The sequence below is a fragment of the Coccinella septempunctata genome, chromosome 5 (assembly GCF_907165205.1).
Source record: "Coccinella septempunctata chromosome 5, icCocSept1.1, whole genome shotgun sequence".
NCBI classification, from domain to species: Eukaryota; Metazoa; Arthropoda; class Insecta; order Coleoptera; family Coccinellidae; genus Coccinella; species Coccinella septempunctata.
In genome coordinates this window covers 6,514,142-6,541,369 of record NC_058193.1, presented here as the reverse complement: position 1 = coordinate 6,541,369, position 27,228 = coordinate 6,514,142, and the positions used below count along the sequence as shown (strand labels likewise).

Below are 27,228 nucleotides of genomic sequence, written 5' to 3'. Positions count from 1 at the left end.
TAGGGAGGCCTGGAAGAGGGAAACGGGAAGACGGCACTTGGCTGTAACTTAGGCTATAATGTACAATTTTATATTATTTTGTTTTATATAGCTTATATACCGTAATATATACAGGGTGTTTAATGAGTCGTTGGCCATAGCCCAATGGTGAATGCAGTTCATCCAGGTCTTTCAGAAAACTTTCTTATTTTGTATTCTAAGACTATTAGTTTCGGAGATACGGGGTGATTCATGAATATTGACCTAAATTTGCGATAGCCATAACTCTGTAGTGCAAGATCCGATTTCGATCAAATTTGATGGGTTTGTTCATTTCAGAAAGCTCTTTCAAACGGTTCATAAAATATCAATATTTTCAGGGCAGTACTCAGAATATCATGATTTTTCATTCAAGCCCCAAAATCTATATTTTTTACATTCCTTACAGAAATTTCGTCATTGCTCTGAAAAACTACATTATTTATTCTAAGAAATCCAATTGTCACTTTGCATGGCACACTTGTCACAATGGAATAGGAACCGGACGAATTCATATTTTATGTCATTTTTTCGAAATGCGGTCCTGTTTTTATTCCTCGGGTGATAATATTCATGGTCCTTTGCCGAGATTCTGAATTATTTTGAATTCTGTTCAATTCTTCCTCATTTTGAACTATCAGCACATACTGAGTGTTCGTAAAAAAGTTTTTAAAAGTATGCAAAGTCGAGCAGTGAATTCCTTTGAAATTACATATTGAATTTAGATACAAATGATGTAAACCCTCTTGAAAAATGTAATCCGTAAATTTATTTGCTTCATAACAAACATAACTATTAAAATTTATTCTTCCGAAAAACCTTTTATTTCCTTTCATAAAACAACAATGCAGGAACCGGACGAATTCATGTTTTATGTCATTCATTCGAAATGCGGTCCTGTTTTTATTCCTTTATTTATTGTCTTCCTCGTTGTCTTCGGTCGAGATTTCAAATTTTTTTAAATTCTGTCCAACTCTTTTTCATTTTAAACCATTAGTTCCCACTGAGTGTGCGTGAAAAAGTGACTGACAATTCTGACTTCACGGTAGCATTTGCGGGTCGAGAAGGAACTCTATTTCGATACATTTATATTGTTGAAGAATAAATTTCGATACTTATGTGGGTTATGAAGCAAATACACTTACGGATTACATTTTCCAAGATGGTTCCCATCATTTGTATCTAAATTCAATATGTTATTTCAAAAGAATTCACAGCTCGAATTTGCATACTTTTAAACACTTTTTTACGAACACTCAGTATGTGCTGAGGGTTCAAGAGGAACCAGAATTGAACAAAATTTAAAATAATTCAGAATCTCGGCAAAGGACAATGAATATTATCACCGACGGAATAAAAACAGAACCGCATTTCGAAAAAATGACATAAAATATGATTTCGTCCGGTTCCTATTCCCTTGTGACAAGTGTGCCATGCAAAGAGGGAATTGAAGTCCTTAGAATAAATTATGCAGTTTTTAATGGCAATAACGAAATTTTTGTAAGGGGTGTAAAAAATATAGATTTTGGGACTTGAATGAAAAATCATGATATTCTGAGTACTACCCTGAAAATATTGATATTTCATGACCTGTTTGAAAGAGCATTCTGAAGTGAACAAACCCATAAAATTTAATAGAAATCGGACCTTGCTGTCCAGAGTTATGGTTATCGCAAATTTCAGCCAATATTCATGAGAATCACCCCGTATCTCCGAAACTAATAGCCTTAGGATACAAAACAAGCAAGTTTTCTGAAAGGCCTGCATGAACTGCATTCACCATTAGTCTATGGCCAACGACTCATGAATCACCCTGTTTATATATTTTTTTTGTAAGAAATTTTTTCCGTGAATATATTCTCTGCTGATTCAAATAATGTGAGTATCTCTTTTTGACTTTTTACCGTCGGTTTGGTTTGAGGTTATTTCTATTTCGCTTTCTTCTTGACAGATTTGGCAGTTTTTTTTCTCCAAGAAATAAAAGTATTCAGTGACCAACGGTTTGAAGGTGAATGCCCGTAATCAATGAAGAAGCAGGTTTAGGTTCTAGCGGTTCTCGGGTGAGTGAGAAACTCCACATTGTCCCCTTCAGTAGGTGTGGTTTGTCTTTTTGAAGATTTCCCCCTGCTACTCAAAAAAGCTACCTCCGCTCAGGGGTGTACACTGAACAATTCTCAATTGAGAGATGTACCCTAATGAAAAATGGCCTGAACAGGCATTTTCAAGTCAACCTCCTACTCAACAATTCATTTTGCCGAACTATTTTATGTAACTTCATATTTTGTTAGTAGGTATAAGCAAGAAAAACACACTTTTTTAAAAGTTTATTCTTTGGCGATCGATTTCGGTTTTTTAAACCATCATCACGCCAGCTGAAAGGTACAATTCTTATTTTATAAATATACAGGTGAGAACGTGCAATCAACCCACCTTACAAAGGGGTATACCTCCAACTATTAGAATTACAAAATTCAGAAGCATTTATAATTAAATTATTACGTGATCTCCAAAATTAACATTTTTTTTTATTTCAAGACGTAGTTTCGAACAGAAATGAATGTCGGTTCGAGTTGTCAGCTGTCATGTTTTCAATGTCAGGGGGTATGTTCGGGATATTAAGCATTCTAATGAGGTTGTTTTCTCTAAGGTTAAAGTCTGAAAGTTCATTCAGCAAATGTTGATTATCTTTGTTTTTTAGGATTTACAATTGTTCTAGTAATGTCAGTTAGTAAAAATTATATCCTTTATGTAATATTCTCAAGTTATCAAATTCTATGTTGTGTATATGTTACGGCTAAAGATAGGTGTGAGCATAAACTTAAGATTAGCCGGCTAAACTTAGGTTTATATTCGAGGATCGGTTAAAGTTCGATAACATAGATCATCTGCGTCAGGGCATTTCATCTTTAGCCGGCTAATGTGCACATTACCCAAAACGGAACGGCTAAAAATGTATTCGATGAACACACAGAAGTGTGACTTATCATGAATGGTCGGATGGGAGAGGACGAACGCACAAGGCCACTTTTTTGTTTAAATTTGTAGAATTGAAATATGCAAAAGAGCATCGAATGTATTGGGGTTGTATTACATAACGCCCATGGGTTTTCAATTCAACATTTAACGAGTTATTTTCATCTGTTTATAAGATTAATGCTCTTCGAATCGAGCCTAATTTGTGAAAAACCATAATATGACCCCACAAGGAAATGAGATATTAGACATAGATAAATTTTTCTGTAAACAAAAGTATATTTTCCCTACCATTCAATAATTGGGTTTATGAAAAAATTACGAAATAGTTTCTAACGTTGCAATTTCTTTCCAACCAATTCTTTCGCAAGAAAAAACAAAAAAACTATGAACATGAAAATAGTTGAAAACACATTCTCTAGCTGATTTTGTTAAAAATTTCTTCCCGAGTCTTTGAACATACGGGTTCCAAAATACGGCCGGTCGCCACCCTTGATGAATCATCCCGGGGGATACAAGTGCATTTATCGTAAAGCTTATCAGCCAAATAGTCCGGTTAACTACAAACAAGATTGGGTAGTTCTATATTTTTCTAGAATTTTACCTTTGGTATTTTGATGAAGAAGTTCGCGGCATCATTCTTTTCTTCATTATCTCCTTTTGCTCATTCAATTCCCCACAAATTATGAATAATAACAAGATGGAAAACAATCATTAACACTACAGCTTTCCCTTACATTCAAAATAGCATGTCTCGAATATTGTCATCAAGCGTTTAGATTTTTAGATTCGTCAATAAGAATTCGTTGAGACAAATATATGTTCATTCTCCAATTTCTCAACTGCTTGACAGAATTGTTTTCTGCTATTAAAATATGTGATATTCATACAAAAATGCATTGCATTAATAGTTCTATTATACTCGTATTACTATTTCTTTACATTCTTTTAATTGCCGAAAATTCGCGCCCCTCAAGTCTTCTACATTTTTAGCCGATGGGATGTGGATACACTTAAGTTTAGCTGGCTAAAGATAGAAGAAACTAACATTAGCAAATACCCGAAGCTAAACCTAAGTTTAGCCGGCTAATCTTAAGTTTATGTTCACACCTATCTTTAGCCGTAACATATATATTCATTATATGTATATGGCAACATTATGTTGATATCGGGTTTTTTCTACGGTGTTCATTTAAACGTTTTTTCATATTGCGGGTGATCATGCCAATGTAAAAGGAAGGACAATTAGCACAGTTTATTTGATATACACCTTTCTCTTCTTCTTGTGTGGTTTTCGTTTTGTTGTTGACTAGAAAATTTCCAATAGTTTTAGTCGTTTGTTTATCAGTGTGCAGTCATGTTTGTTAACAGCAAACCGAACAATTCTGCATTGATAGTATGAAGCTCTCATAGCTACACAGGGTGGCTCAGCAAAATGGCCAGGGACTGTAGTTAAGAATACAGTCCATGGCCAGTTTATCAGACTCACTGATATTTTTTTTATATTTACTGGTATTGCCCGAAGAAAAAGCAGAATATTTGAATTTCATTTCCACAAAATGTCAGTTTTATCTATGTCTTTTACCGGAGGAAAATCCTCAAGCAATGAACGATAGTTCGTGAGTGGTTCACTAGTTGGACTGTATATGTATATGAGTTTATACGACTTTATTTGAGTCTTTGAATGAGGTACTTGCACCAGACTTACTTTTCTGATGCTTTCTTTCTCGACGAGGTGACTGTGGTGGACTGCTGAAGGGGCCCCTTTGAAGATGACAGCTGCTGGCCACGTTGAAGGGATGCTCCGAAGAGTCCAAAACTAACACTAAGCACTTAATGTAAATACCAATTGATGGTTGTTAAAGTACGAGAAAATTCGTCTATAATTTTATGGTGACTGAGACACTGAGTTTGATTTATCTTCCGAATGAGAACGATTAATAATGCGACGGCGGCAATTACTAAATTCACTCTTTGGCATCCAAAATCATACTGTTTATGGAAATGTCTTTTTAGTCTATTTTTTATAATAAATGTTCCGAGAATATGCGGTTTCACGTAAAGAACGGTGCAAGTACGTGGGTCGTTCGAAAATTAATTGAACCACTTACGTGAATACCGAACATTCTGGCCCGGGAAAATGCAGCAATGCATTTTAAGAATAGGAAAACAAAAAAAAAAGATTTAAATATGTAACGTCAATGCTTCATCTATCACACTTCACTAATTTGATCATTACATGGTAGCGGGCAAAGTTTGACCAGAGGGCGTTTCAATTCTCCCGAAGGAGTTTTAACAGTGGCTACCCTAGGTATCCCGTCACGTCCAGGATGAAACTCTATGATACGAGCTAAAACCCATTTGCAAGGAGGCGTGTTTTCATCCTTGATCACGACAAGTGAGCCGATTTTAGAAGCTTGAGAATTAGAATCGAACCATTTACTTCGTTGTTGCAGTGTATGTAGGTATTCAGAGTGCCATCTTTTCCATAAGTCAGTCTGAATTTTTTGCAACAATTGCCACCGAGACAGGCTATTCATTTTTAAATTTGAGAAGTCAGGTAATGACAAAACTGACACAGGTTCCAACATTAAAAAATGATTAGGCGTTAAAGCATTGATATCCTGAATATCATTGCTGAGAGAGCCGATAGGGCGAGAATTCAATACAGATTCAACCAACGTTAGGATTGTATAGAATTCCTCGTACGTTAATATCTGTTGTCCTATTACACGAGCTAAGTGGGTTTTCACGGATTTAATTCCACTTTCCCATAAACCACCAAAATGGAGAGAGGCAGGGGGAATCAGAGAATGTTTTATACCTTCTTTTTCTGCGGCGCTCTTAAGAAGGGATGATAATTCCCGGGTGGCACCTACGAAATTAGTACCATGATCGCTGTACAAAGTATCTACACGACCGCGACGAGCCATGAATCGTTGAAACGCGGCTAAAAAGGTTTCTGACGAAAGGTCACTCGCTAATTCTAAATGAAGCGCTTTTGTGGTAAAACAAACAAATAAGCAGAGGTATCCTTTACAAGTTTTGACACCTCGATGTCGCGTCATAGTTAAGGTGAATGGACCACCAAAATCCACACCTACGTGACTAAAGGGTTTCACTTGAGAAATCCTGGAAACAGGTAAATTTCCCATGGGGGGTTGGAATGGCTTCGGATTGGTGCGCCAACACTTATGACATTTACTCAGAACTGCATTAACAGCTCGTTTAGGGGATAAAACCCAAAATTGCTGAGATATCAGAAACTGGGTGGTACGAAAACCACAATGAAGATATTTTCGATGAAAATGATCGATTACTAAAGTGGTAAATCGGCTTTTATTTGGCAATAAAATGGGGTATTTCATATCGTGAGGTAATGAGGAATATTCAAGTCTCCCTCCTACACGCAATACGCTATTCGAATCAAGAAAAACGTTCAGTTTTCTTAAAGGTTTCGAAAATTTTTTAGATTGAAGTTCATTTTCGAAATATATTTGTTGCGTTCTCCTCGATAATATGATTAGAGAATCATAAAGTTCGGAGGCGGATAGGGGTCCAGTTCGTTTTCGCGTCGGGTGTTGACAATTAAATGTAAACCTTGAAATAAAAGAAGTAATTCTTTGTAGAGTTGCTAGTGACGAGACTTTATCCACTTAATCATCGATGAACGAACCAGATTGAATATCAGAATGAAATGCAAATTTTCTGTCTTCTTCAGAGGGTGTTAAGCGATCGGTAATCTTCGATTCAACATTCAACCAGGGGGTCAAAGATGCATATAAAATATCTGATCCTCGAAACCACACACTGTCGTTAGACAATTCGGCAGGAAAAATACCCCTCGAACCTACATCGGCGGCATTATGTTTAGATTCCACATAAAACCATGAATCGGGAGGTACTCTGTCTTGTATATACGCAATTCTGTTTGAGACAAAAGTTTTGAATTGATGAGGGGAATTTTTTATCCATTGTAGAACAATCTTTGAATCACACCAGGCACAAATTTTATCGAATTCAACCCGATGGCCCAGCGAACGACGTGCGAACTCCAACAATTTAGACAACAAAACCGCGCCACACAGTTCGAGTCTAGGAATTGAAATTCGTTTCAATGGAGCGACTTTGGATTTTCCGCATACAAACTGTACATTTATGTTCTGTCCAGAATCAACAGAACGTACAAAAACAACACAAGCATAACCCTTTTCACTTGCATCGCAAAACCCATGAAGTTCATAGTGGGCTGATCTTAACGGAAACAAATTCCGTTGAATTTTAAATTTTGAAAGGCTAGGTAATTCTGAGCAATACCGGGACCAAATTCGAATGATCTCAGGACTGGGTTCGTCATCCCATCCTATTCCTGAGACCCACAATCTTTGAATCAAATATTTGGTGAAAAAAGTTACCGGGGTTAGAAATCCTAGAGGATCATAGGTTTTTGCGAGCTCCGATAGAAGGATTCTCTTAGTACACGATTTATGCGTGATAAATTTGGATTCGAAATAAAAATGATCCGAAGTTGGATCCCAATGAAGTCCTAAGACTTTGAGTGGAGTAGCTTCGTGAATTTCATTGAACGATCGAGGTTGTGTGGAAAGATGGGATTCTGGTAAATCTGAAATGAGAGATGGCTCATTACTGGACCACTTTCTAAGCTCGAAACCTCCACGACGCATTAGAGCAATTAATTCCTTGACTAAAGTGCGTGCTTCTTCAATCGTAGAAGCACCCCCGACAAAATCGTCCACGTAAGATGCTTTACGAATCTGTTCGGCGGCCAAAGGAAACGATTCTCCTTCGTCTTCCGCCAATTGCAAAAGAACTTTTAAAGCTAAATATGGCGAACTGGATATTCCATAAACGACAGTTAACAAATTATAATCACGAACGGGTTCATCAGGTGAAAATCGCCACAAAATTCTCTGATATTTTATATCATTTGAATTAACCAAAATCATCCGATACATGCTTTTAATATCGGAGCATATCACAAAGAAATGGCAACGGAAATTCATCAAAATTTCAACAATGTCCTGTTGCAACTTCGGTCCGGTATGAAGACAATCGTTCAAAGATTTTTGACCGGGCAGCTTAGCTGAGGCGTTGAAGACGACTCTCAACTTAGTCGTTAAACTTGACGGTTTTAAAACGCAATGATGCGGAATATAATATGCGTCATCATCGATTTCATTGTCCGGTACTAAACCCATATGATTTTGATCGAGATATTCCCGCATGAAATCCAAATACTGAGCACTAATATCGGGATTTCTAGACAGACGCCGCTCTAGCGAATAAAAATGACTGAGAGCCAGATCGCGTATACCGGGAAACACCGGATTCACATCCCGAAACGGAAGGGATACTGTATATCTACCGCTTTCGTCCCGAAAATGAGAATTTTTGAAATGATTCTCGCAAAAAACTTCATCAGGAGTGGGTTTGTTGATAACCGGAACCTCCTCTACTTCCCAAAAAGCCTTCAAGGTATTTTCAACATTTATTGGTTCCGAAGATTGAATGAAGAACGACGAAACAGACGGTGAGGCTGTCTGCACGGTTCCCATTAAAATATAACCGAGCACTGTATTTACAGCATCTGGTTCATTCATGTTACCTGATATTTTACCATTCAATAAAATTTTTGGGAAGATATCAGCGCCGAGCAGCACATCGATATTACCCGGAATATTGAAATGAGGATCAACCAATTGAAGATTGGTTATATGAGACCAAGAATCGCGATTGACATTACATGTAGGTAAACTATCGCAAATTTTAGTTAGAATTATCGCATCTGTATAGAAAACTGGCGATTCTTTCGCGATAGGTCTCATTGATATTACAACTCGACCGGCACTGTGGCTTGATTTCATCGAATTTACGCCCTGTATTTCAACTGAAAAATGAGATTTCGATAAACCTAATTTATTAACAGCTTTCTGTGTTATAAATGAGGTCATGCTTCCAGAATCAAGAAGACAGCGAAAAGGCTTGAAGTTACCACGATTATCTGAAAGTTCGATCATAGCCGTAGACAACAGTACACTTTTAGAGTTATTCGATGAATTAAGAGACGTGCGTGAATTTGTGGAAACAGCAGATATAATAGGTTGACTGGGTTTGGCGTCGGAATTATTGTTTTCCGAATTAGTTCTCGAATTACTGACTGGAGTGGGGGAATTCTTGGGTTTATCAACGTGTAATAACGTGTGATGGGTTTTCGACTGACATTTTTTACATTTGTGAACTGATTGACAAGAACGGACGTCATGAGCGGTGCTCAGGCAATTGAAGCATAAATGCGACGAGCGGCAAAAATTATACTTCTCATTCGGCGATTTCGCAGCAAACGAATGACAACGATAAATTGAATGTTCCCCATTACAAAATGCGCAGTTTTTGGATGAGGAGTCATTAACAAAGAGGGCAGTAGTTCGCGAACTAGATGCTTTGTTATTGGACTTATCAACATTATGACTATTACTGAAACGGTTAGCTTTAGTTGAGCCGAGCGAAGGTGAAAAACTTAGCGTGTCCAACGCTAAACAATGTTTTTCAAGAAAATGTATTAATTGTTTATAAGTCGGAATGGCAGAGGAACCATGTTCCAATTCAAATCGCGTAACAATTGCGTGATCAAGACGTTTGAGCAACATCATCAATAAAACGAAGTCCCAACTTTCAGTGGGAAATTTCATTTGATGAAGGGCTGCTAAATTTTCTGAAAAAGTATCCAATAACTTTCTGAGTTGACTGATATTATCCGAACTAACCTTCGGTGCGTTTTCTAATTCTACCCAATGAGCTTGAGCTCGAAGACGAAGGCTTGAGTATCGTTTCACTAAAGCTTCATAAGCTACAATATAGTTATCACCGGTCAATGAAAGTGTCCGCACTAAAGATGATGGTGCGCCTTGCAATGACGATAACAAGTAATTGAATTTCTCTACAGCACTCAAAGATGTGTTACGGTGAACCAAAGCATCAAATAAATCGATGTATGATGGAAATGATTTGTAATCACCACTAAATTTAGGTAACTCAATTCTTGGCAATTTTATATGTGGATTGGAACTCGAAGAATTGGAAGAATTATCAACTTGTGAATCATTTGAATTTCTGTTTGATGAATTTATTGCCTCGAAAAGGTCGACATGAATACTAGTTATATCGTAATAATCACTTAGAAAGCCTTCCCGAATTATATTGGCATTATTAATATCATCATCGGAATCTGCGGAAAGATGAGTTATGATGTTTGTGTGAATTCGGAGAAATTCCTCTTTTACCTCTTCAAGTTGCGCGAATCTAACTTTGAACAACGTTTGAACACTTTTTTCTTTGATAGCTCTTTCAGCTAGACCTTTGATTACATTTATGTCAGAAAGACAAACATTTCTGAGTGCTTGAAGTTTTTTCAGTTTACTGTCCATTCTTGTAAACAAAGAATTTGACAATGTAGCGACAAATTTGACAATTGACGAGGAAAAGTCTTGGTTGATGACCACGCAGATTTTGAGGAACGCCCACTTGCGTGCAAAGATTAATTTGCGTAAAAGCGCAAGGAGAGGAAATTCAGAAAATGGCCGACAAAGAAGCGATTAATTTTTAAGGACTTCGGAATGAATTTGAATTTCAGAGGAATCTTTAAAAAAAAAAAATTCCTTTGAAAGTAATACCTAACGCCTTTATTAAAGCGATCAATTATTGAAACCGTTATATAATGTGATCTGATGAAGCATTGAAGTTCGTGCAAATTTATGAATGAAAAAAAAAAAGAAAAAAAATCTTGATTTTGCTAACTCTGAGAAAAACACCGGAAGTATCCGGCTCCGAAGGAACAATGTCTTTTACCGGAGGAAAATCCTCAAGCAATGAACGATAGTTCGTGAGTGGTTCACTAGTTGGACTGTATATGTATATGAGAAAGACGACTTTATTTGAGTCTTTGAATGAGGTACTTGCACCAGACTTACTTTTCTGATGCTTTCTTTCTCGACGAGGTGACTGTGGTGGACTGCTGAAGGGGCCCCTTTGAAGATGACAGCTGCTGGCCACGTTGAAGGGATGCTCCGAAGAGTCCAAAACTAACACTAAGCACTTAATGTAAATACCAATTGATGGTTGTTAAAGTACGAGAAAATTCGTCTATAATTTTATGGTGACTGAGACACTGAGTTTGATTTATCTTCCGAATGAGAACGATTAATAATGCGACGGCGGCAATTACTAAATTCACTCTTTGGCATCCAAAATCATACTGTTTATGGAAATGTCTTTTTAGTCTATTTTTTATAATAAATGTTCCGAGAATATGCGGTTTCACGTAAAGAACGGTGCAAGTACGTGGGTCGTTCGAAAATTAATTGAACCACTTACGTGAATACCGAACAATCTACGACTCTCATTAAATTGTACTATTTGGCATTTATTTTTGATGTTGTAGTATTAGTACTTAAGTATGAATCAGTACTATGTCTTCCAGTGGACGTCTTGCATTCTGCAGGTTCGGACGTTATTTCGATAATCCACATATGAAATCATCATCCTCGAATGCAGCAAACCGAACAATTCTGCATTTATAGTATGAAGCTCTCATAGCTACACAGGGTGGCTCAGCAAAATATTAGAATTTCATGTTTAATCATCAATAAATCAATATTTTTTATTGAATATGATATATTATATCTGAAAACCGTTTACAGATGAAGTATATGGGCCTGTTCCGATATTGCTGGTTTTACTGGCCAGCAATCGAATAACAGAACTCGAACGACTGGGCCAATAGGCATCGTCTCTGAAATACTGACAGTACTGTTCAGGAATATCGGAACAGACGGTATGTAACATATACATTCAATTTAATAATTCAATATTGAGATTTTGCATCGAATCAATGCGTCTAATAATATGGCCAGGGACTGTAGGTTTCTTTTTGTAATATGGGGGTATATTTTCTTCATTATCATCTTTCATTTTTATTGAAAAGTATATTTGGCCTATGTATTCCTTTGTATACTGGTTATTTTCAGTATTTTATTTTTTATAGCTGTCAGGGGATAAGGGGACATTAAGAGTTCTTGAAATAAAAAATTAAAAGAAGCTCTCTTCATTGATGGTGAATGGTAAGGTATAAGGTATAATGCTATCGGTTTGTGTGGGTTTTCTATAAATTTAAAAAAAGGGGTCATTGTTTTCATTGAGAGATATTGTCAGATCAAGAAAATTAAAAGTATTGGATATTGCCTGTTCTAATGTGAACTTTATTGTTCATTGTTGAGAAGAATTCTTCAAGTTCTTCCTTTGTACCATACCAGATGCAAAAAAATGTCGTCGACATATCGTTTCCATGCAATTATACTGTCTTTAAAAGGAAATAACATTATCTGTTTTTCAATGTGATTGACAACAACTTCCGCTATAAAACCAAAAAAAAATTCATATTTTGTTAATTACTTCATACTATCATATTTATCGATCAAGGTGAAACAGTCAGGAATAAATCAAGCATGTTTTCTATTTAGATTTGAAAAATATTGGATTTATTGTTATGAGATAACCAGAAGCTAGCATGAATAGAATTCAGAATTCACGTTCGAAATTATATGAACTTGATTTGCATGAAATATGAATCCCTGTTTATGTATGTTAATGATGTTGATCTGTGAAATTCAAAATACACACAATAAAAACACTTGGTATCAGAGCATGTATTTCAAACAATTATGGAGGAATCGTTTAGCTGGAAGATTATAAAATATTTACGTGCTCTCTTCATCTTTCTTACACTTTCCATATCAAGTGGGTTAATGAGAGGCATTTTGTGAAAAAAATCAATTTTTGAAGGAAAGTTATAAGGGTTGTTATTTTCAAACCCCAATAATAAAGTTATGAAATCTTCTAAAATTGTGTGGGTAACATCTACTTAGTGTTTCATATTATGTAGACTTTTATGGCTCAGTGTTGTTTAGAACCCGTGAAAAAATTGAAAACTGTCAACTCCTCATCGCCTTCCAAGGGCTGTCTGTATCTTGGAAAGGAAGTCAATTTCGAAAAAAAAATTATAGGAACTACCCCTGCTTATTTTCATCGAGGAATCATCGTCGCATCCACATAGTCGGCCTATACGCTACGTTTGTCCTCTCGTGGTCGACATTTCAAGTGGGAGCGCCCACCAAAGTAGCGTAGCACTGACATGGCATATACATGACAAAGGCAATCCATTAATTTTCAGATATTGCACATCTGAGTGAAGGTTCAGTTATTATTGTGCATCGCCTTTGTCATGTATGTGCCATGTCAGTGTTACGCTACTTTGGTGGGCGCAACAACTAACATCCTTCTTTCATTTGATGATCTGGCTATGTGACCTGCTCATCTCCACTTCATTCTAGTTACGTTTTCAACTACGTCCTCAACTTTAGTTATATGTCTGATGGTTTTGTTAAGTATTTTGTTTCTTCTAGTTATTCCGAACATGGCTCTCTCAATTTCTCTTTGGACTCTTCTTAGTTTTTCTGCTGACTTTTTTGTCAGTGTTAAAGTTTCTGCGCCATATAATATTACCGGCAACACGTATCTCTCACAAACTTTTTTCTTCAAGCATATGAGTATATCACTTCTAAAAGTCTCTCGTAGTTTTCCGAAAGCGGCCCAACTCAAAACTATTCTACGCTGTGTCTCGTGTGTTTGGTTGTTCTTTCCGATTTGTATTTTATGTCCGAGGTATTTGTACAAGTGTGTCTCCTTTATCTCGGAGTCGACTAATGTAATGTTTTGAGCAAGTACAAGATTTGTCATTATTTAGGTTTGACTTGCATTAATTTGAAGACTGACTTTGAATGAGGCCTGTACCAATTCTTCAAGCATCCGCTTTGAGTCGCCGGTGTTATCCGATATAATAACGATATCATCTGCGAATTTAAGGTGTGTTAGCCTTCCACCATCAACATTGATGCCTCTATTTTCACAGGACAGTGATTTCAATGCGTGCTCGAGAACTGTTATGAATAGTTTAGGCGAAATTGAGCTCCTTGTCTGACTCCTCTGCCTATTTTAATTTTACTCTTTGTCTTGTGAAGGTTTACAGTTGTGGTGGCATTTTTGTGTATATATTCTTATGTGTCTTGTGTATCTGTAATCTATTCTACTTTTCTCCAATGCTGCTATTATTGATTTTAATTCTGGTGTGTCGAATGCTTAGTGACAATCGACATATACCAAGGTTAAGGGTCTGTTGTATTCCACAGACTTTTCTATCAAGACTTTAATTGCTTGAAGATGGTCATTTGACCCGTAACCTTTAGTACAGCCTACTCAGTTATTATTATCTGATTTACGTTATCAAAAAAATGACTAATATATTTATATATATTCCCTCGAAAGAAATTAAATTCTCCAAATCTAATACTTCTAATACTAATACTGAGAGCTTAGATGGCCAGATCTATGAACCGAAATATCAACAAATAGGCGAGACAATGAATTATCTTATTTCATTTTTTGATGGAATCAATCTAGTTTGTCTAATCGAATGACCAATCAGATAAGATCGGAATTTTCAATGTTTACAAAAAATACTGAAATCATGTCATTTGGTCGCTGAATGCAATGAGATGAATATTAGGCTTGACCACTTATTTTGAACACGAGAAAAAAGCAAACTCATATGAGAGCCGTATCAGATTGAATGCATATTTTCGAACATCTGGCTTTTGAAATCGAACAAAAAATTAATTTGATCAGTCATAGTGTCAATTAATGCAAACAGTAAATTATGTGTCCAGCTCGCTTATTTTGAACGTAACACAGAATGGTGGATAATTATTTTTATCCGTTCGAACCATGTAGCTGGCCTTAAGGGGGATCTATACCGTTTCAGTGGTCAGTTCAAGAAGCGAAAAGGTATATCTTAAGTCAGAAACCAGTAATCTATATGGGATTTTCTTTATAATTCAACTCAATCAGTTCGTCAGTCAGAAATAGACAATTTTTTGGCTGCAGAACAAATGTTCTTTTATGTTATTCACTTTCCGGGGTGAAATGATTTTTTCAATGAATTTCCGCATAAAAAAATTTTCGAAAATTTCTCGCAATTGGCTACAATTCGAAACCGGCTGAAATTGAAAAAAGAATTTCGTAAAGTGCTGCCATCATTTCGACGATAGTGGAAACTATTAATTTATTCGTTTAATTATTCTGCCAACACTCCACATTCTGGTAGACTTTCAAACCTTACGGCTAATGCTGATGGCGAGAAATTCTCGTGGTATGAATTCCTCTTGATCTTTGAATTATTAAATATCAAATTCCTCTTTATACACTCAGTTTTGGAATTCAAGATAGCAGAAGACTTCAATTGAAGATCAACTTTCCTGTTTCTAGACCGAGATGTATTCCACAATGAAGAATTCAGTCACGTCATGCCCCTTGATCGAATATTCAGAGAGTGTTCCTTTCCAATTAGTCCCGTTTCTAGGGCGAAGTCCAGGAAATGCAAAACTTGGAACTAGAACTAATCGAAAAATTGCGTACGTGACGTGAGTGGTATGTTTTTTTGGTAACCGCTTCATGGCGGTAAGAATGCGACAGATACAGGGAATATCTTTTCTTTTGACCAACAAACATTGCTTATGTACAGGATGTCCCTAATTCGATGCTCACTAAGAGCCTCTCGATAACTATAAGAGGAAAAATCTCAAAGGACCCCTGTTTTATTGTCGAAATATTTAAATTCCAGAAGGCACATCATAGATATCTTGATTAGGCATCGATTTTCTGGAATCTATTCCGAATATTTCGCTATATCTTGTCTCTTATTGGAGATAATTCGAAACATTTTTTTTTCACTCGTAACAGATCATAGAAATTAACTACCATCTCTGGGATAAAGAGAAAACTCGGTGTTCTACAAATGGGACACGCTATATGTTGCACTTTCAAACACAGTGGTAGAAATGGAGAACTCCAAAATTTTTTACATGAATATTAGAAGCATAGCAAAAAATTTAAATGAATTATTAGTGTTGATGGAGAATCTTTCATTAAAATTTGATATACTAGTTTCAACAGAAACCTTTCAATTAAATAATTTGGAAATTTTCAATATTAGTGGATACCAAACTTTATTCAGTGAAGGATTATTGAACCACAATGATGGTGTCCTAGTTAACGTAAATAATAAAATTAAGAATATCTACAAGGTAATGACTCTGGGTGAAAGTGAGTCTCTAGAAATAAGTATAAGCGGGGAAAATATCATTATATTTACAGCAATTTAGAGGTCGCCCCATACGTCTGTGAATAACATTAATAAAGATTTTTCTACTCATTTCATTGAACTCTAAAAGAAGTTCTTTTAAAGTTGGTGTTGTTTGTGTAGTGTTTTCAGTATTGGTATCATTGTCCAAATATTGAAATCTATTGCTGATTTCAATTGCTGGGTTTTCAATTATTTCCGGAGAAAGGTTTAAAAATTTTCTTTTTTTCATAGTTTTTCATAGTTTGCCATGGATTGCTGTCGGCCATGATTTCGATGACTTAGTTGCCAATTTATGTGGTATTCTCATTCAATATTTGATTAATTCCTCAATGAAAATTGAATATTTGTTTACGTACGTTTGAGGAATATGCTGAGATTATATTTCTTTGTGGTTTTTGTGATTGAACTGGACTAGAAGCAAAAAAAGAGCAAGAAAGGCCTGATAAAAGAGTGCCAAATAACAAAACATTTCAAGCAGAAATTATAGAGTATAAAAATGGGACACGAAGCGCCATACGTGCTTCAAATGTGTTAGTAATGGCCGTATGCATATGCGTTCGATTTAACGAAATACGCGCGTAGAATGCACCCGTTCCAGATGCGTCAGTTCGCGTCGCGTTTTAATAATGTGTTTCCGTCTTAATGCCACAAAGTCTCGAATTCGACTCCCAACAAAGCTCAATCGAAAATTTTTTTTGGTGATAAATTCCTATTACCATCTGAAATGTTTCGACAGCTCAATTTCAAACTTTTGGGCCTCAAAGTCCAACCATTTTTTTTTTCATTATGTTAGAGGTTCCTACGAAATATTTGGACGGCTGCAGTAACGAAACGGATGATTTTTTTCGATTCTATTTCCATATTCGTGTTAGTTATTATATATAAGGAGGTAGAATCGGGAAACATTTCAACAATTTATGGTGCAATTTTTTTTCCGCTGTAGACATGTAAAAAAAAAGTTCTATTCGATTTATGAAAAAATTTCTTCACAGAAATTGTTCGGAAGTTGTGTTCATTCAGAAAATGAAATTCGATTTGGAAAACGAAAACAAATCACGAACATTGAAGGTTTTCAGCCATTTTGAGAAGAATTTCGCATCTTTTCAGAATTTAGCACTCAAAAATACTCCGATGTGACCGGAAACCGTTACTTCGAGATTTTTACATAACTGACCATACTCACTAGAATATTACTCAAATAAGACGTTGAACACCCCATATCTCGCTTATGCGTTGAAAACGGGTTTTATGTCATAAGGCAAAAGTTATTCACCAGGTGTCATTTACCCACAATATATGTTTGTCCAGTTTATGATGAAACACCCTGTATAAATTCAATGTATTTAAAGTATTATGTCACATTTTTCCGCTTTTGTTTTTTTATTCCAGATAAAATTTTCGGGTAACTTGGAGAAGACTTTCTGGATTTTTTTTTTCGAGGAGTGGATTATGAATTTTGGAGTGCGAGATGCCATTCAATATGGAATATTTCAGCTTATTTTGTAAACAGTTTCATTAATTACAATCAACGTATTGAACAGAAATAACACCTCTGACGTATTGACGATAACCATATACTTTTTCGTCCTAGACAAAGCTCTATTTGTTGAGCATGATTTTGAATTTTTGTAAATTTCCCAAAAATTTAAAATAAAAATATAGCACATCCAACAGCGTTTTTTATTGATATCAATTAATTCCTAACAATGTTCTTAGGAAACACTCTAATTCACAACATAAATTTTCCGTAACCGTATGGTGCGGTGCCTATGATAATGAATTAATAGGACCCTAAATTTTACCTGCTCGATCAACTGGCGAACCTGGTATTTATGCTACCAGTTTTACTTCATGATGAGCTTGTTAATACTGCTGGCATGTGCGTTCAGAACGATGGTACATCGTCTCATTATAGTCTTATTGTTAGAGACTTAGTGAAGAACAATTTTGGTAATTCATGGATTGATCGGGGAGGCCCGATGGCCTACAAGGTCCCCCGATTTCAATTCCGTGGATAATTATGTCTGGTTTTACTTGAAATCACCAGTATATTCTTCTGGGATCAATACTCATGATGAGCTTATTATGAAAATAGAAGGAGCTAGCCAGAAAATAAAGAACAATCCGAATGTAATTCGAAAAGCAGTTCGGGATATTCTGAAACGAGAAATGAAATGTTCAGACCAAAATGGAGGACATTTTGAGCAGTTTATGTAGTTTCTTTCTTTTAATTTTGTATTTATGTTATATTTGTTTTGTACATTTTTCATTTTGAAAACACGTACCTACATAATTGTTTCAATAAAAATGAAATCAAACCAATTTTTTTAAATTCTTTCACTGAAACATTCAACAACAATATACAAGCAATAACAATTTCGATAATCAGTTATGTACATGAAGGGCTTCAATTTTTTCTGGAGATTACGAGAGCGTATCTTGAAAATACAAACTGAAATCGTCTGCATATAAAAACGAGCTTCAATGTATGTAAATAGTAATTACTGAATAATGTTAAAATAATTATATATTAAAAAGTTTTGATAATTTATATATCACCAAAAGTCACTTCAAACCACTTTCAGGAATCGAAGTTCTTGAAGATTTCACACTTACTTTGAAAATGTATGCAGCAAAACTGTCTGCGCAAAAATTTAAAGCGGACGCCTCAATTTAATTTTTGTGGTCTTTTTAAATATTGAAAGAGTCGTTTCGAGGATTCGAACAATTCATAATGTTTTGTTTACCCGGAACTGGATTTTCCTTGATGATATTGCATGATACATTTGAGCGTTGAATAAATTCAAATACAATACTAAGTAGTTTATATCTATTTGAAAAAACAAAACATCGCCTCATAATTCGAAATGTAGAAATCAAAAAAAAATTGAGTATTGTAACGTTATTGGACAAATATTCACTCACCACAGATCGGTGCAATGTATTAACTGAGGGAACTCACCTGAAAAAAAAAGGGTAAATAATTATTTGTGTGAGCGATTTTTTTATGAAACTGTTCCACATCGAGGTTACCTACATCCAGTTTCATGATCACTTCCAAAGTTCCTTCAGTTTTAAAGATTTCTTTAGTTTCATTTTCAGAATGATTGAAGAATACTCAAAAATGGAAAAGACTTTAAAATTGGTTCTGAAACTGGCTGTTAACCTTAGTAAGTTATTTACAAGAGTGCGTTCGAAAAATTTTTCAAGTAGACTATGAAATTTTAATATTTGGTCCTCATTTGAACGTATTGTTCTCAGCTTCTACTCCAACATGTTGTGCTTACAATTTACATATACAGGGTAGGTTTTGTCGGGATAAAGTATAAAATCAAGTGAATAGATTCGAAACGAATAAAACATAATAGATATATTTATTATATGTATATATTTATAGATATATATTTGCAGGCGAGTATAATGAATAACGCATAAAGAGTCAACATTGTTTGTTAGGTCTGTACTTTGGGTTTCGATAGAAATATTCTCAACTTTTTTAATTTTACTAGTTCGTATATGACACCCTTTATATTTTTTCAGATTAAAGAAACCTTTTTATTCGAATTACTACATACTAATTTTAGCAGAAAGAATTTGAAATAAGAAGAAATAAATCACTCTACTTCTATAATGATATTATGATAAGATGAGTATCAATGAGATGATGTAAAAAAACGAGTACTTTTTAGTAGGTAACAAAACTGATTGACAGAAAAAAGTGTACGACTAGGAATTATTCCTTCAAGTGGAAAAAATCGCATTGAAATATTAATGATTATTATCATTTCATCTACAGGCCTGATACCGAAGAAACTACTGAGAACTTCAGGAAATTTCAGTTGGACGAAAATATCTATATAGTCAGGCAGAAGCCGGTACTCCTGGGGACGGCGAGAACTGTACGCAAGTACATGGGGAATGCAGAGGAACACCGTCTGCGCCGACAGGAAGTGCGGGTAGAGCAGGAATCACCGATTACAGAGTAGAATAGATCTGACACTCATATCACGTTCTACGGTGAAAAACATAGTTTATTCCGCCTCGGCGCCCTCATGCGGCTGCCACCCAACTAACCGGGAGTAATGTCGGTATAACAGAAAACTGAAATCGCAAGGCGCGAAATTTAAAATAGCTCATTTACCGGCATTTTAGACGTCGATCGAATAATATGAATTATTACGTCGAATTTTGAGGAGAAATAAAAACTTGTCTCATGAAAAATAAACATATCTTGATATTTCCACCAGAGAAAACAAATATGGAAATACATAAGCTATAGGTAATTATGACAAAAAATATATGAGCAGAGGTAAAATGTCAATAGGTCATATATTTTCGTACAACAAAAATTATAATAAAGAATAATAATATTGTTGATAGGAAATCAAATTGAAAGTAAAAATATTTCAATATAAAAAAAAAACTCTCTGTTCTATCTTCCTCATAGTTATATCCCTAGGAAGGCACTGGCATCAAATTATTAATAACTAAAGTTTTGAAGGATGAAATAAAGTGTTCAACATTTGGGTTACTATTTCTTACTCTATGTACTCTAATGTACACAAAAAAGTTTTCTAAACAATCTTGATTGAAAGCCCCAGTGAGAATATATTTAAAGTGATAATAATCGAACAGTTTTTGCCTTAAGTAGAGGAAGGCTTTCAATGTTGTCACTATATTGACACATTGTGTGCACCACAACGGATCTTTTCTTTCGAGGGCAATAAAATGATATACTGTTGAAAATTTTTATCGCATGCTCCCAACAAACATTGTGTTCTGTTTGAATACTAACCGCCCTCATTAAGGGTGGAGCAGTGGATGTCAAAGCTCTGGATACATTCAACTAATCAAATAGCTCATCCAAGAATACTATAAAGTCAGCAGAGTCGATAGCCTCTCTGGGAAGCTGAAGCGGATGTTTGATTTCAAATCCCATATTAAATGTGATAAGGGTGGACCATGTTGCAATAAATAATCAAAACCTATAATTATTTATTTTTTGTCTCATAAGGGATTTCTATGATTTGCCTGGTACACTGCCAGTTGTTTTATAATACGACGAATTTATACGGTCAAATTCTTAAAACATCACGTACAATAACAATAAGACTAAGAAGCGTCAGGCGTATTATAACACCTCTTAAATAATCAGTCATATTGTCCGATTTTCATTTACTTTGTTAGTTTCAAAATTCGCCTAGTCATATTGAAAAAGCCTAGGCGTATCATAATACGCCTGGGCCTATCGCAGGCTCATCATAATATCAGTCTTATCATAATAAGACTGATATTATGATAAGCCTGCGACAGGCCCAAAATCTAAAAGAAGAGCTCCTCCTCAGGGAGGATACAATAAAGAGGCATAATGAAGCATGCGTGCCTCATCTCTCAAAGACTACTGTCCCCCATAATTTTATAAACTTGATTAACTTAACAGGGTACAAAGTCAATCCCCCAATCTCTCCCATCTCTCCAATCTATTCCTCCGGGCAACAAATCCCCTCACAGGCTAGACAGATATCCGTATGCCAGAATGACCAGTCAATTCAAATTGAATATACAGATTATGAAAATAATAGCAATAATAGAATGATTATTACTCATGACGAGGGTTTCCTGAAACATGGTCCGTCCTCTTCTACCCAATAGATTCTATTAATTAACAGAGTTTCCTTAAATACTACTGTAGATAACCTCTCTGGTTGTGATCTCAAACAATAGGTCATATAGAATAAATTTAAAATGTATTATACGATATTGTTATCTCTTTTATTTATAAGATGATTAAGATTCTGCAATGAAACATCAGATCTCTCCTCTCAAACTTTGATGACCTAAAAATCCTCATTAGAGACACAAGCCCGGATATTATCGTGCTTAGTGAAACATTCCTGGGAAGGAACTGTAATGTTTCCATCTCCGGTTTCTCTCTTTTGAGGGATGACAGGGATGATGGCTATGGTGGCTTGGTCACTGCAGTGAGAAATGGTTTGGATTATGATGAAGTCAGTGTACAGGGACGCATGTTACCTGACGGGGTACAGGTCTTGGTCATAAGCATAAGGTGTGATGGATATAAGATCATTAATATGTATGTTCCCCCAGATGTCCCATTAAGACATACCTTTCTGGAACAAGTTGCTATGATGCTCTGACTTTAATATTGGAAGACCGTAATGCACAAAACCCCTCGTGGGGTTCGGGTATATTAAACCCGGTTGAGGTGCAGTCTCTATTAAGAGATAGCAATCTCATCCTCCTCAATGAGGATACGCCAACAAGACGTACGCGCCCTCATGAAAATCCCAGTGCACCAGACTTGTCCATGTGTGCGGGAGACATGACAACAAAGTGTTCATGATCGGTGATGCCAGATTCTGGTCCCAGCGACCACTTCCCAATATGTACAGAGGTCCATGATAGCTTCACTGCACTGCCCATCAACAGAAAGTCTCTTCGCATGTATAACATCAAAAAAACTGAGTGGACACAGTTCATCCGGAGCCTAGTTGAACTGATGAATGATCGACAGATAAAAGAATTCTCTGAACTGGTTGACACCATACAAAAGGCAGCGGACAAGTCTACTTCGAGATAGAAGAATCGAATCTACCCTGGCACAATGTACCCTGGTGGGACGACGAGGTTGCGGCGGAGATTCTTCAATGGAAAAGTTGTTCGGCAGAATATACTAGGAACTCCACAATGAAAAATTTTCTGCTGCTCAGACAGCAGACTGCGAAAACCAGGTGTATGATTAGAAAGAAGAATAGAGAAAGAATCATTTCGAAAGTTCACGGAGAATTTGTCGATTCGGGACACCAATCATTTTTGGAAGGCGATTAAGAAATTTTCGGGTAACCCCCAAGGGCTTGGAGGAAATTGTGTTTCGGATCAATGCTGCAGGGACATATTAAGTAGACTTTCTCCCCATGACCACCCCCGAGACTGAGGCTGGAATATGAGAGCCTTTATGAGACCTTTTTCCTCATGGAACTACAATACGTATTGAAGGTGAAGAAAAACTCCACTCCTGGATTGGACGGAGTGGATTATGGGATGTTTGCTCACCTCTCCATCTCAGCCAAGATCTCTTGGACCTGTATAATGGCCTTCTGGAGACTGGGAGTCTCCCCCAGTCGCCTTGAAGACGTCTCTCGTGGTCCACATCCTTAAGAGGGGTCTCCCCATTAAGGTCGCCCTAAGTTATCGCCCAATTACCATTTCCCCGTGTATAACTAAGATTCTGGAAAAAAAGTTGAAGGGGAGAATCGAGGATCGAGACTATTGAGGCCCGACTTGGTTCGCCACGATTCTTTGGTTTTTGCAGAGGCAGGTCAATCTCCGACTGTCACACACTTTTGACAGCCCACATATATCATGCTTTTAAACAAAAACAATTTTTGGTGGCCGTTTTCCTGGATATTTCTGGCGCATATGATTGTGTTGACCTGAATATCCTCTGGTGGGATCTTATTGATGCGGGGGTGCCCAGGAACATCTCAAATTTGATTTACCAGATTTTTTGGAGGAGAGTTGTCACCATCAGGGGAGTTACTGATGAGGAGTTTTGTGAGGAAATCATGAATGGATTGATACAAGGGTCGCCGCTGAGCCCTCCCTTGTTTGATCTGTATTCCAGAAATATTGACGGAAGACATTGAGTTAATTCAATATGCGGATGACTATGTTGTTATGAGCTCGGGAAGGGATGTTGGTGATATTGTGGAACGGTTAAATAACTTCTTAAATAATTTGTACACATGGATGTCTAGTCGTAATCTAAAATTAATGCCGCCAAATCGTCATCTGTTATTTTCTCCAGATGGATCACACCACCTGCAGTAGGTCAGATCAGAATCGACGATCAGCCCCTTCCATGGATGCAACAAGCGAAATATTTGGGGGCCACATTCTAGCCGAAGCTTAAATGGGGTGACCATATAGACAACATTTGTGCCAGGGCTACCGCTCAGTGCAGGATTATCAAAAGCCTATGCAGACTATCCTGGGGTTCTTACCCTAACACCCTCCTAAACATCTATAAGGGTCTAATCAGACCCTCACTGGATTTTGGCGGCATCCTGTATGGTAGATGTGCCAAAGTGGAATTACAAAAGCTAGATAAAATCCAGTACGCTGCCATTAGAACTTAATGAAGTCCGCTCCCATGTCCTGCTCGCAGAAAGTGGTGAGTTGCCCTTGAAATATAGAAAATTATGGCTATCATTTAAATATGTGACGAAATTACATAGATTCTCTCTCCACCCCCTGCGTCGGCTGTTGGAGAATTCGTACGTACTGGACGCCCTCTGGTTCAACCAACTCATACCGGGGTATATACAGGCGTTTAAGAGTTTGGAAGGTCAGAGTGATCTTATCTGGCAGAACTCCTCTCTACCCTACTTTCTAACGGACGTGGGCGTCAGAACCCAGAGGGTGGAAATTTATCAGTCTGATCTGAAAGAGGGTTTGTATTCAAAACTTCTCAATGCTAAATTGTTCGCTGAGTGAGAAGTTCATTGGGTTCCTTTAGGTTTATACAGACGCGTCCAAGTCGCATAACCTGGATTCGGTTGGATTCCGGCATGGGCATTGAAGACATGCGGAAAGCTCCCGGAACATTGGTCCATATTCTCTGCGGAGATATATGCGATAAATAGAACGGTCCATATCATAATAGAGTCCAAAAAGCAATTATCATATCTGATTTTTCGGGGCCCTGAGTAAATTGAAAAGTGGAAGAATGGATGCCAATATAGACATCATCCCAGTAAGCGTCTTGTCGATGTTTTTCAGGGAGAGAAATATGGGAATACGGATTGTCCTCCTTTTGGGACAGCCATTCCTATATCCCTCACAATGATATGGCTGATATGCTGGCTAACCGGGGCAGGAGACTTCCCGGTACGTCCAGGCTAGGGGGGGATCTGAGCGAGTTGTGGCCTAGTTTCAGGAGGAAGATTTGGACAGACTAGGGTATTGAATATAGCAATATAGGTTTGACTAAGGGTTGGTTATATTCGACGGTGATTAAAGCGGGCAGTAAGACTTGGTTTAGAGAAATTAATATCTCAAGAAAGGTGGTCACGACTATGATCAGAATTAGGTCGGGGCATTGCTTAAGTCCCTCCCATCTGTATAAGATTGGTATTAGAGACTCTCCCCTATGAAGATGTGGTAAGTTCGGTGATTTGGCCCACCTATTCTTTGGCTGTTATGATGGGTATCAGCCTGCTGAACCAAGACAAATACTAGGAGACTGGAAACATAGCCGAGAGGCTGTTCCATGGTTACCAGCTTCTCTCCATTGAGGGACGACATATGAGAGAACTGGAACTTGTCGAGAGAAGAAGAAGATTTTTCGGTTCTGCTTTTATGTATAGGAGGAAGTGAAACCGTGAAACATTTCAACAATTTCAGGTACAATTTTTTCCTGTAGACATTTAAAAAAAAGTGGTGTTCGATTTATGAAAAAAATTTTTACAGAAATTCTCGGAAAATTGTGTTAATGCAGAAAATGTCATTCAAATTGGCAGCCAAGAAAAAAACTCACGAACTTCGTAGGTTTTCCGCCATTTTGTAAAACATCTTTACCTTTTCTGAATTGAGCACTCAGATGTGACCAGAAACCGTTACTTTGAGGTTTATATATAACTGACCACACTCCTTGGAATATTTCACAACGATGACGTTGAACACACTCTATCATCGCTTATACGTCGTCGATAACGAGGTATATGTCATAAGGTAAAAATTATTCTCCTGGTGTCATCCACACAACATATATGTTTGTCCAGTTCATGATGAAACACCCCGTACATGACCCAAAAAAAAAGGAACAAAAAACATAGTTAGGGTAGTGGGAGTTAGCCACTGTAAAGTATGGAAGTCAGGAACAGTTTTGCACCTATTATTATCAAACGGTACAAGCATTGCAATTCGAAGCTTATTATCCAAGAAGTGATTTTTGACTGTGGCTCTCGATTTCACTAGGAAAGGAGTGAGAAACAGAAAAGAAATTTCCAACAAAGATTTTACTTAAATGCTTGGATATAACTTGTCTGTGATATGCTTAGTGGCCATTTTTTCTACTATCACGAATATCGAGAGAAGATTTACTACTTTTATTCCATGACAGGAAAATCCCTCTCTCAAAGTCAGTCAGAAAATGTATACCATACAATTCGGAGCGTGATACAAGACGTTAGGTATAAACCTCAGTAAAAACCCCGTCTCCCCCTGAGTAATATGTGGCTCTGTGTCAAATTTGCTGAAGAATAAGCCTTCAATACTGTAGGGCATTTTTCCCATTGACTTAAAACTCTTTCTTCATCTCGCAGACAACGAGAAAGAAAAAGTAAATGAATACATCTTTAATCAAACTGATTCAAAGACTTGATGACTACTTAAGACAAAATAATTAATCATCCAATCATCATCTTCAGCCTTCACTCGTTGATATTTTCCGAGTTTAAATATGTTCTATTTTGACGAAGCATTCTATCAAATGATCAAAACTGTAGAATGTCATTTCAAAAACCAATGTCGAATATAACCAGTCAGGCACCATTATGAAAAATATGATTTTAATTTTGTGAGACAAAATACGTGGTAGTTTCCATTTTCAAGTCGATTTCAAAACAACAATTATGTTTTCCTTTTGATGAATCATATAGCCAATTTAATTTCAGTATATGCACATCAAGATGAATGAATGATGACCCCTTCATTCGATAAAATTTCTTACTCCCGGAAAGTTCAACATCTGTGATGAATGTGGAGCCTGAATCGAATTCCGAAGTAAGAGGAATCATAATGTTTACATAACATTTTGTACGTTGAATCTCGGGCTGAAAATATTTCCTTGAAAGGCCGTTTGCTTTGAAGATCCATATCGTCTTCTCCGATTCACCAGTCCCGCTCTCCTAATTACTGGTAACATATTTGGGATAATGACG

At 36.6% G+C, this 27,228-nt stretch overlaps 1 protein-coding gene across 4 annotated transcripts in view; it reads right to left on the bottom strand.

Moving 5' to 3' along the window:
- Positions 1-27,228, bottom strand: part of LOC123314392 (CUGBP Elav-like family member 1) — a 746,764-nt gene that overhangs the window by 357,199 nt on the left and 362,337 nt on the right. The window contains exon 3 of one of the 4 annotated variants that reach the window (XM_044899672.1): positions 19,190-19,226. The exons of the other annotated variants lie outside the window; for them this stretch is intronic. Coding sequence (XP_044755607.1) covers positions 19,190-19,226 — 37 coding nt within the window. The remainder of the gene's footprint in view (positions 1-19,189; positions 19,227-27,228) is intronic. 4 annotated transcript variants of the gene reach the window in all.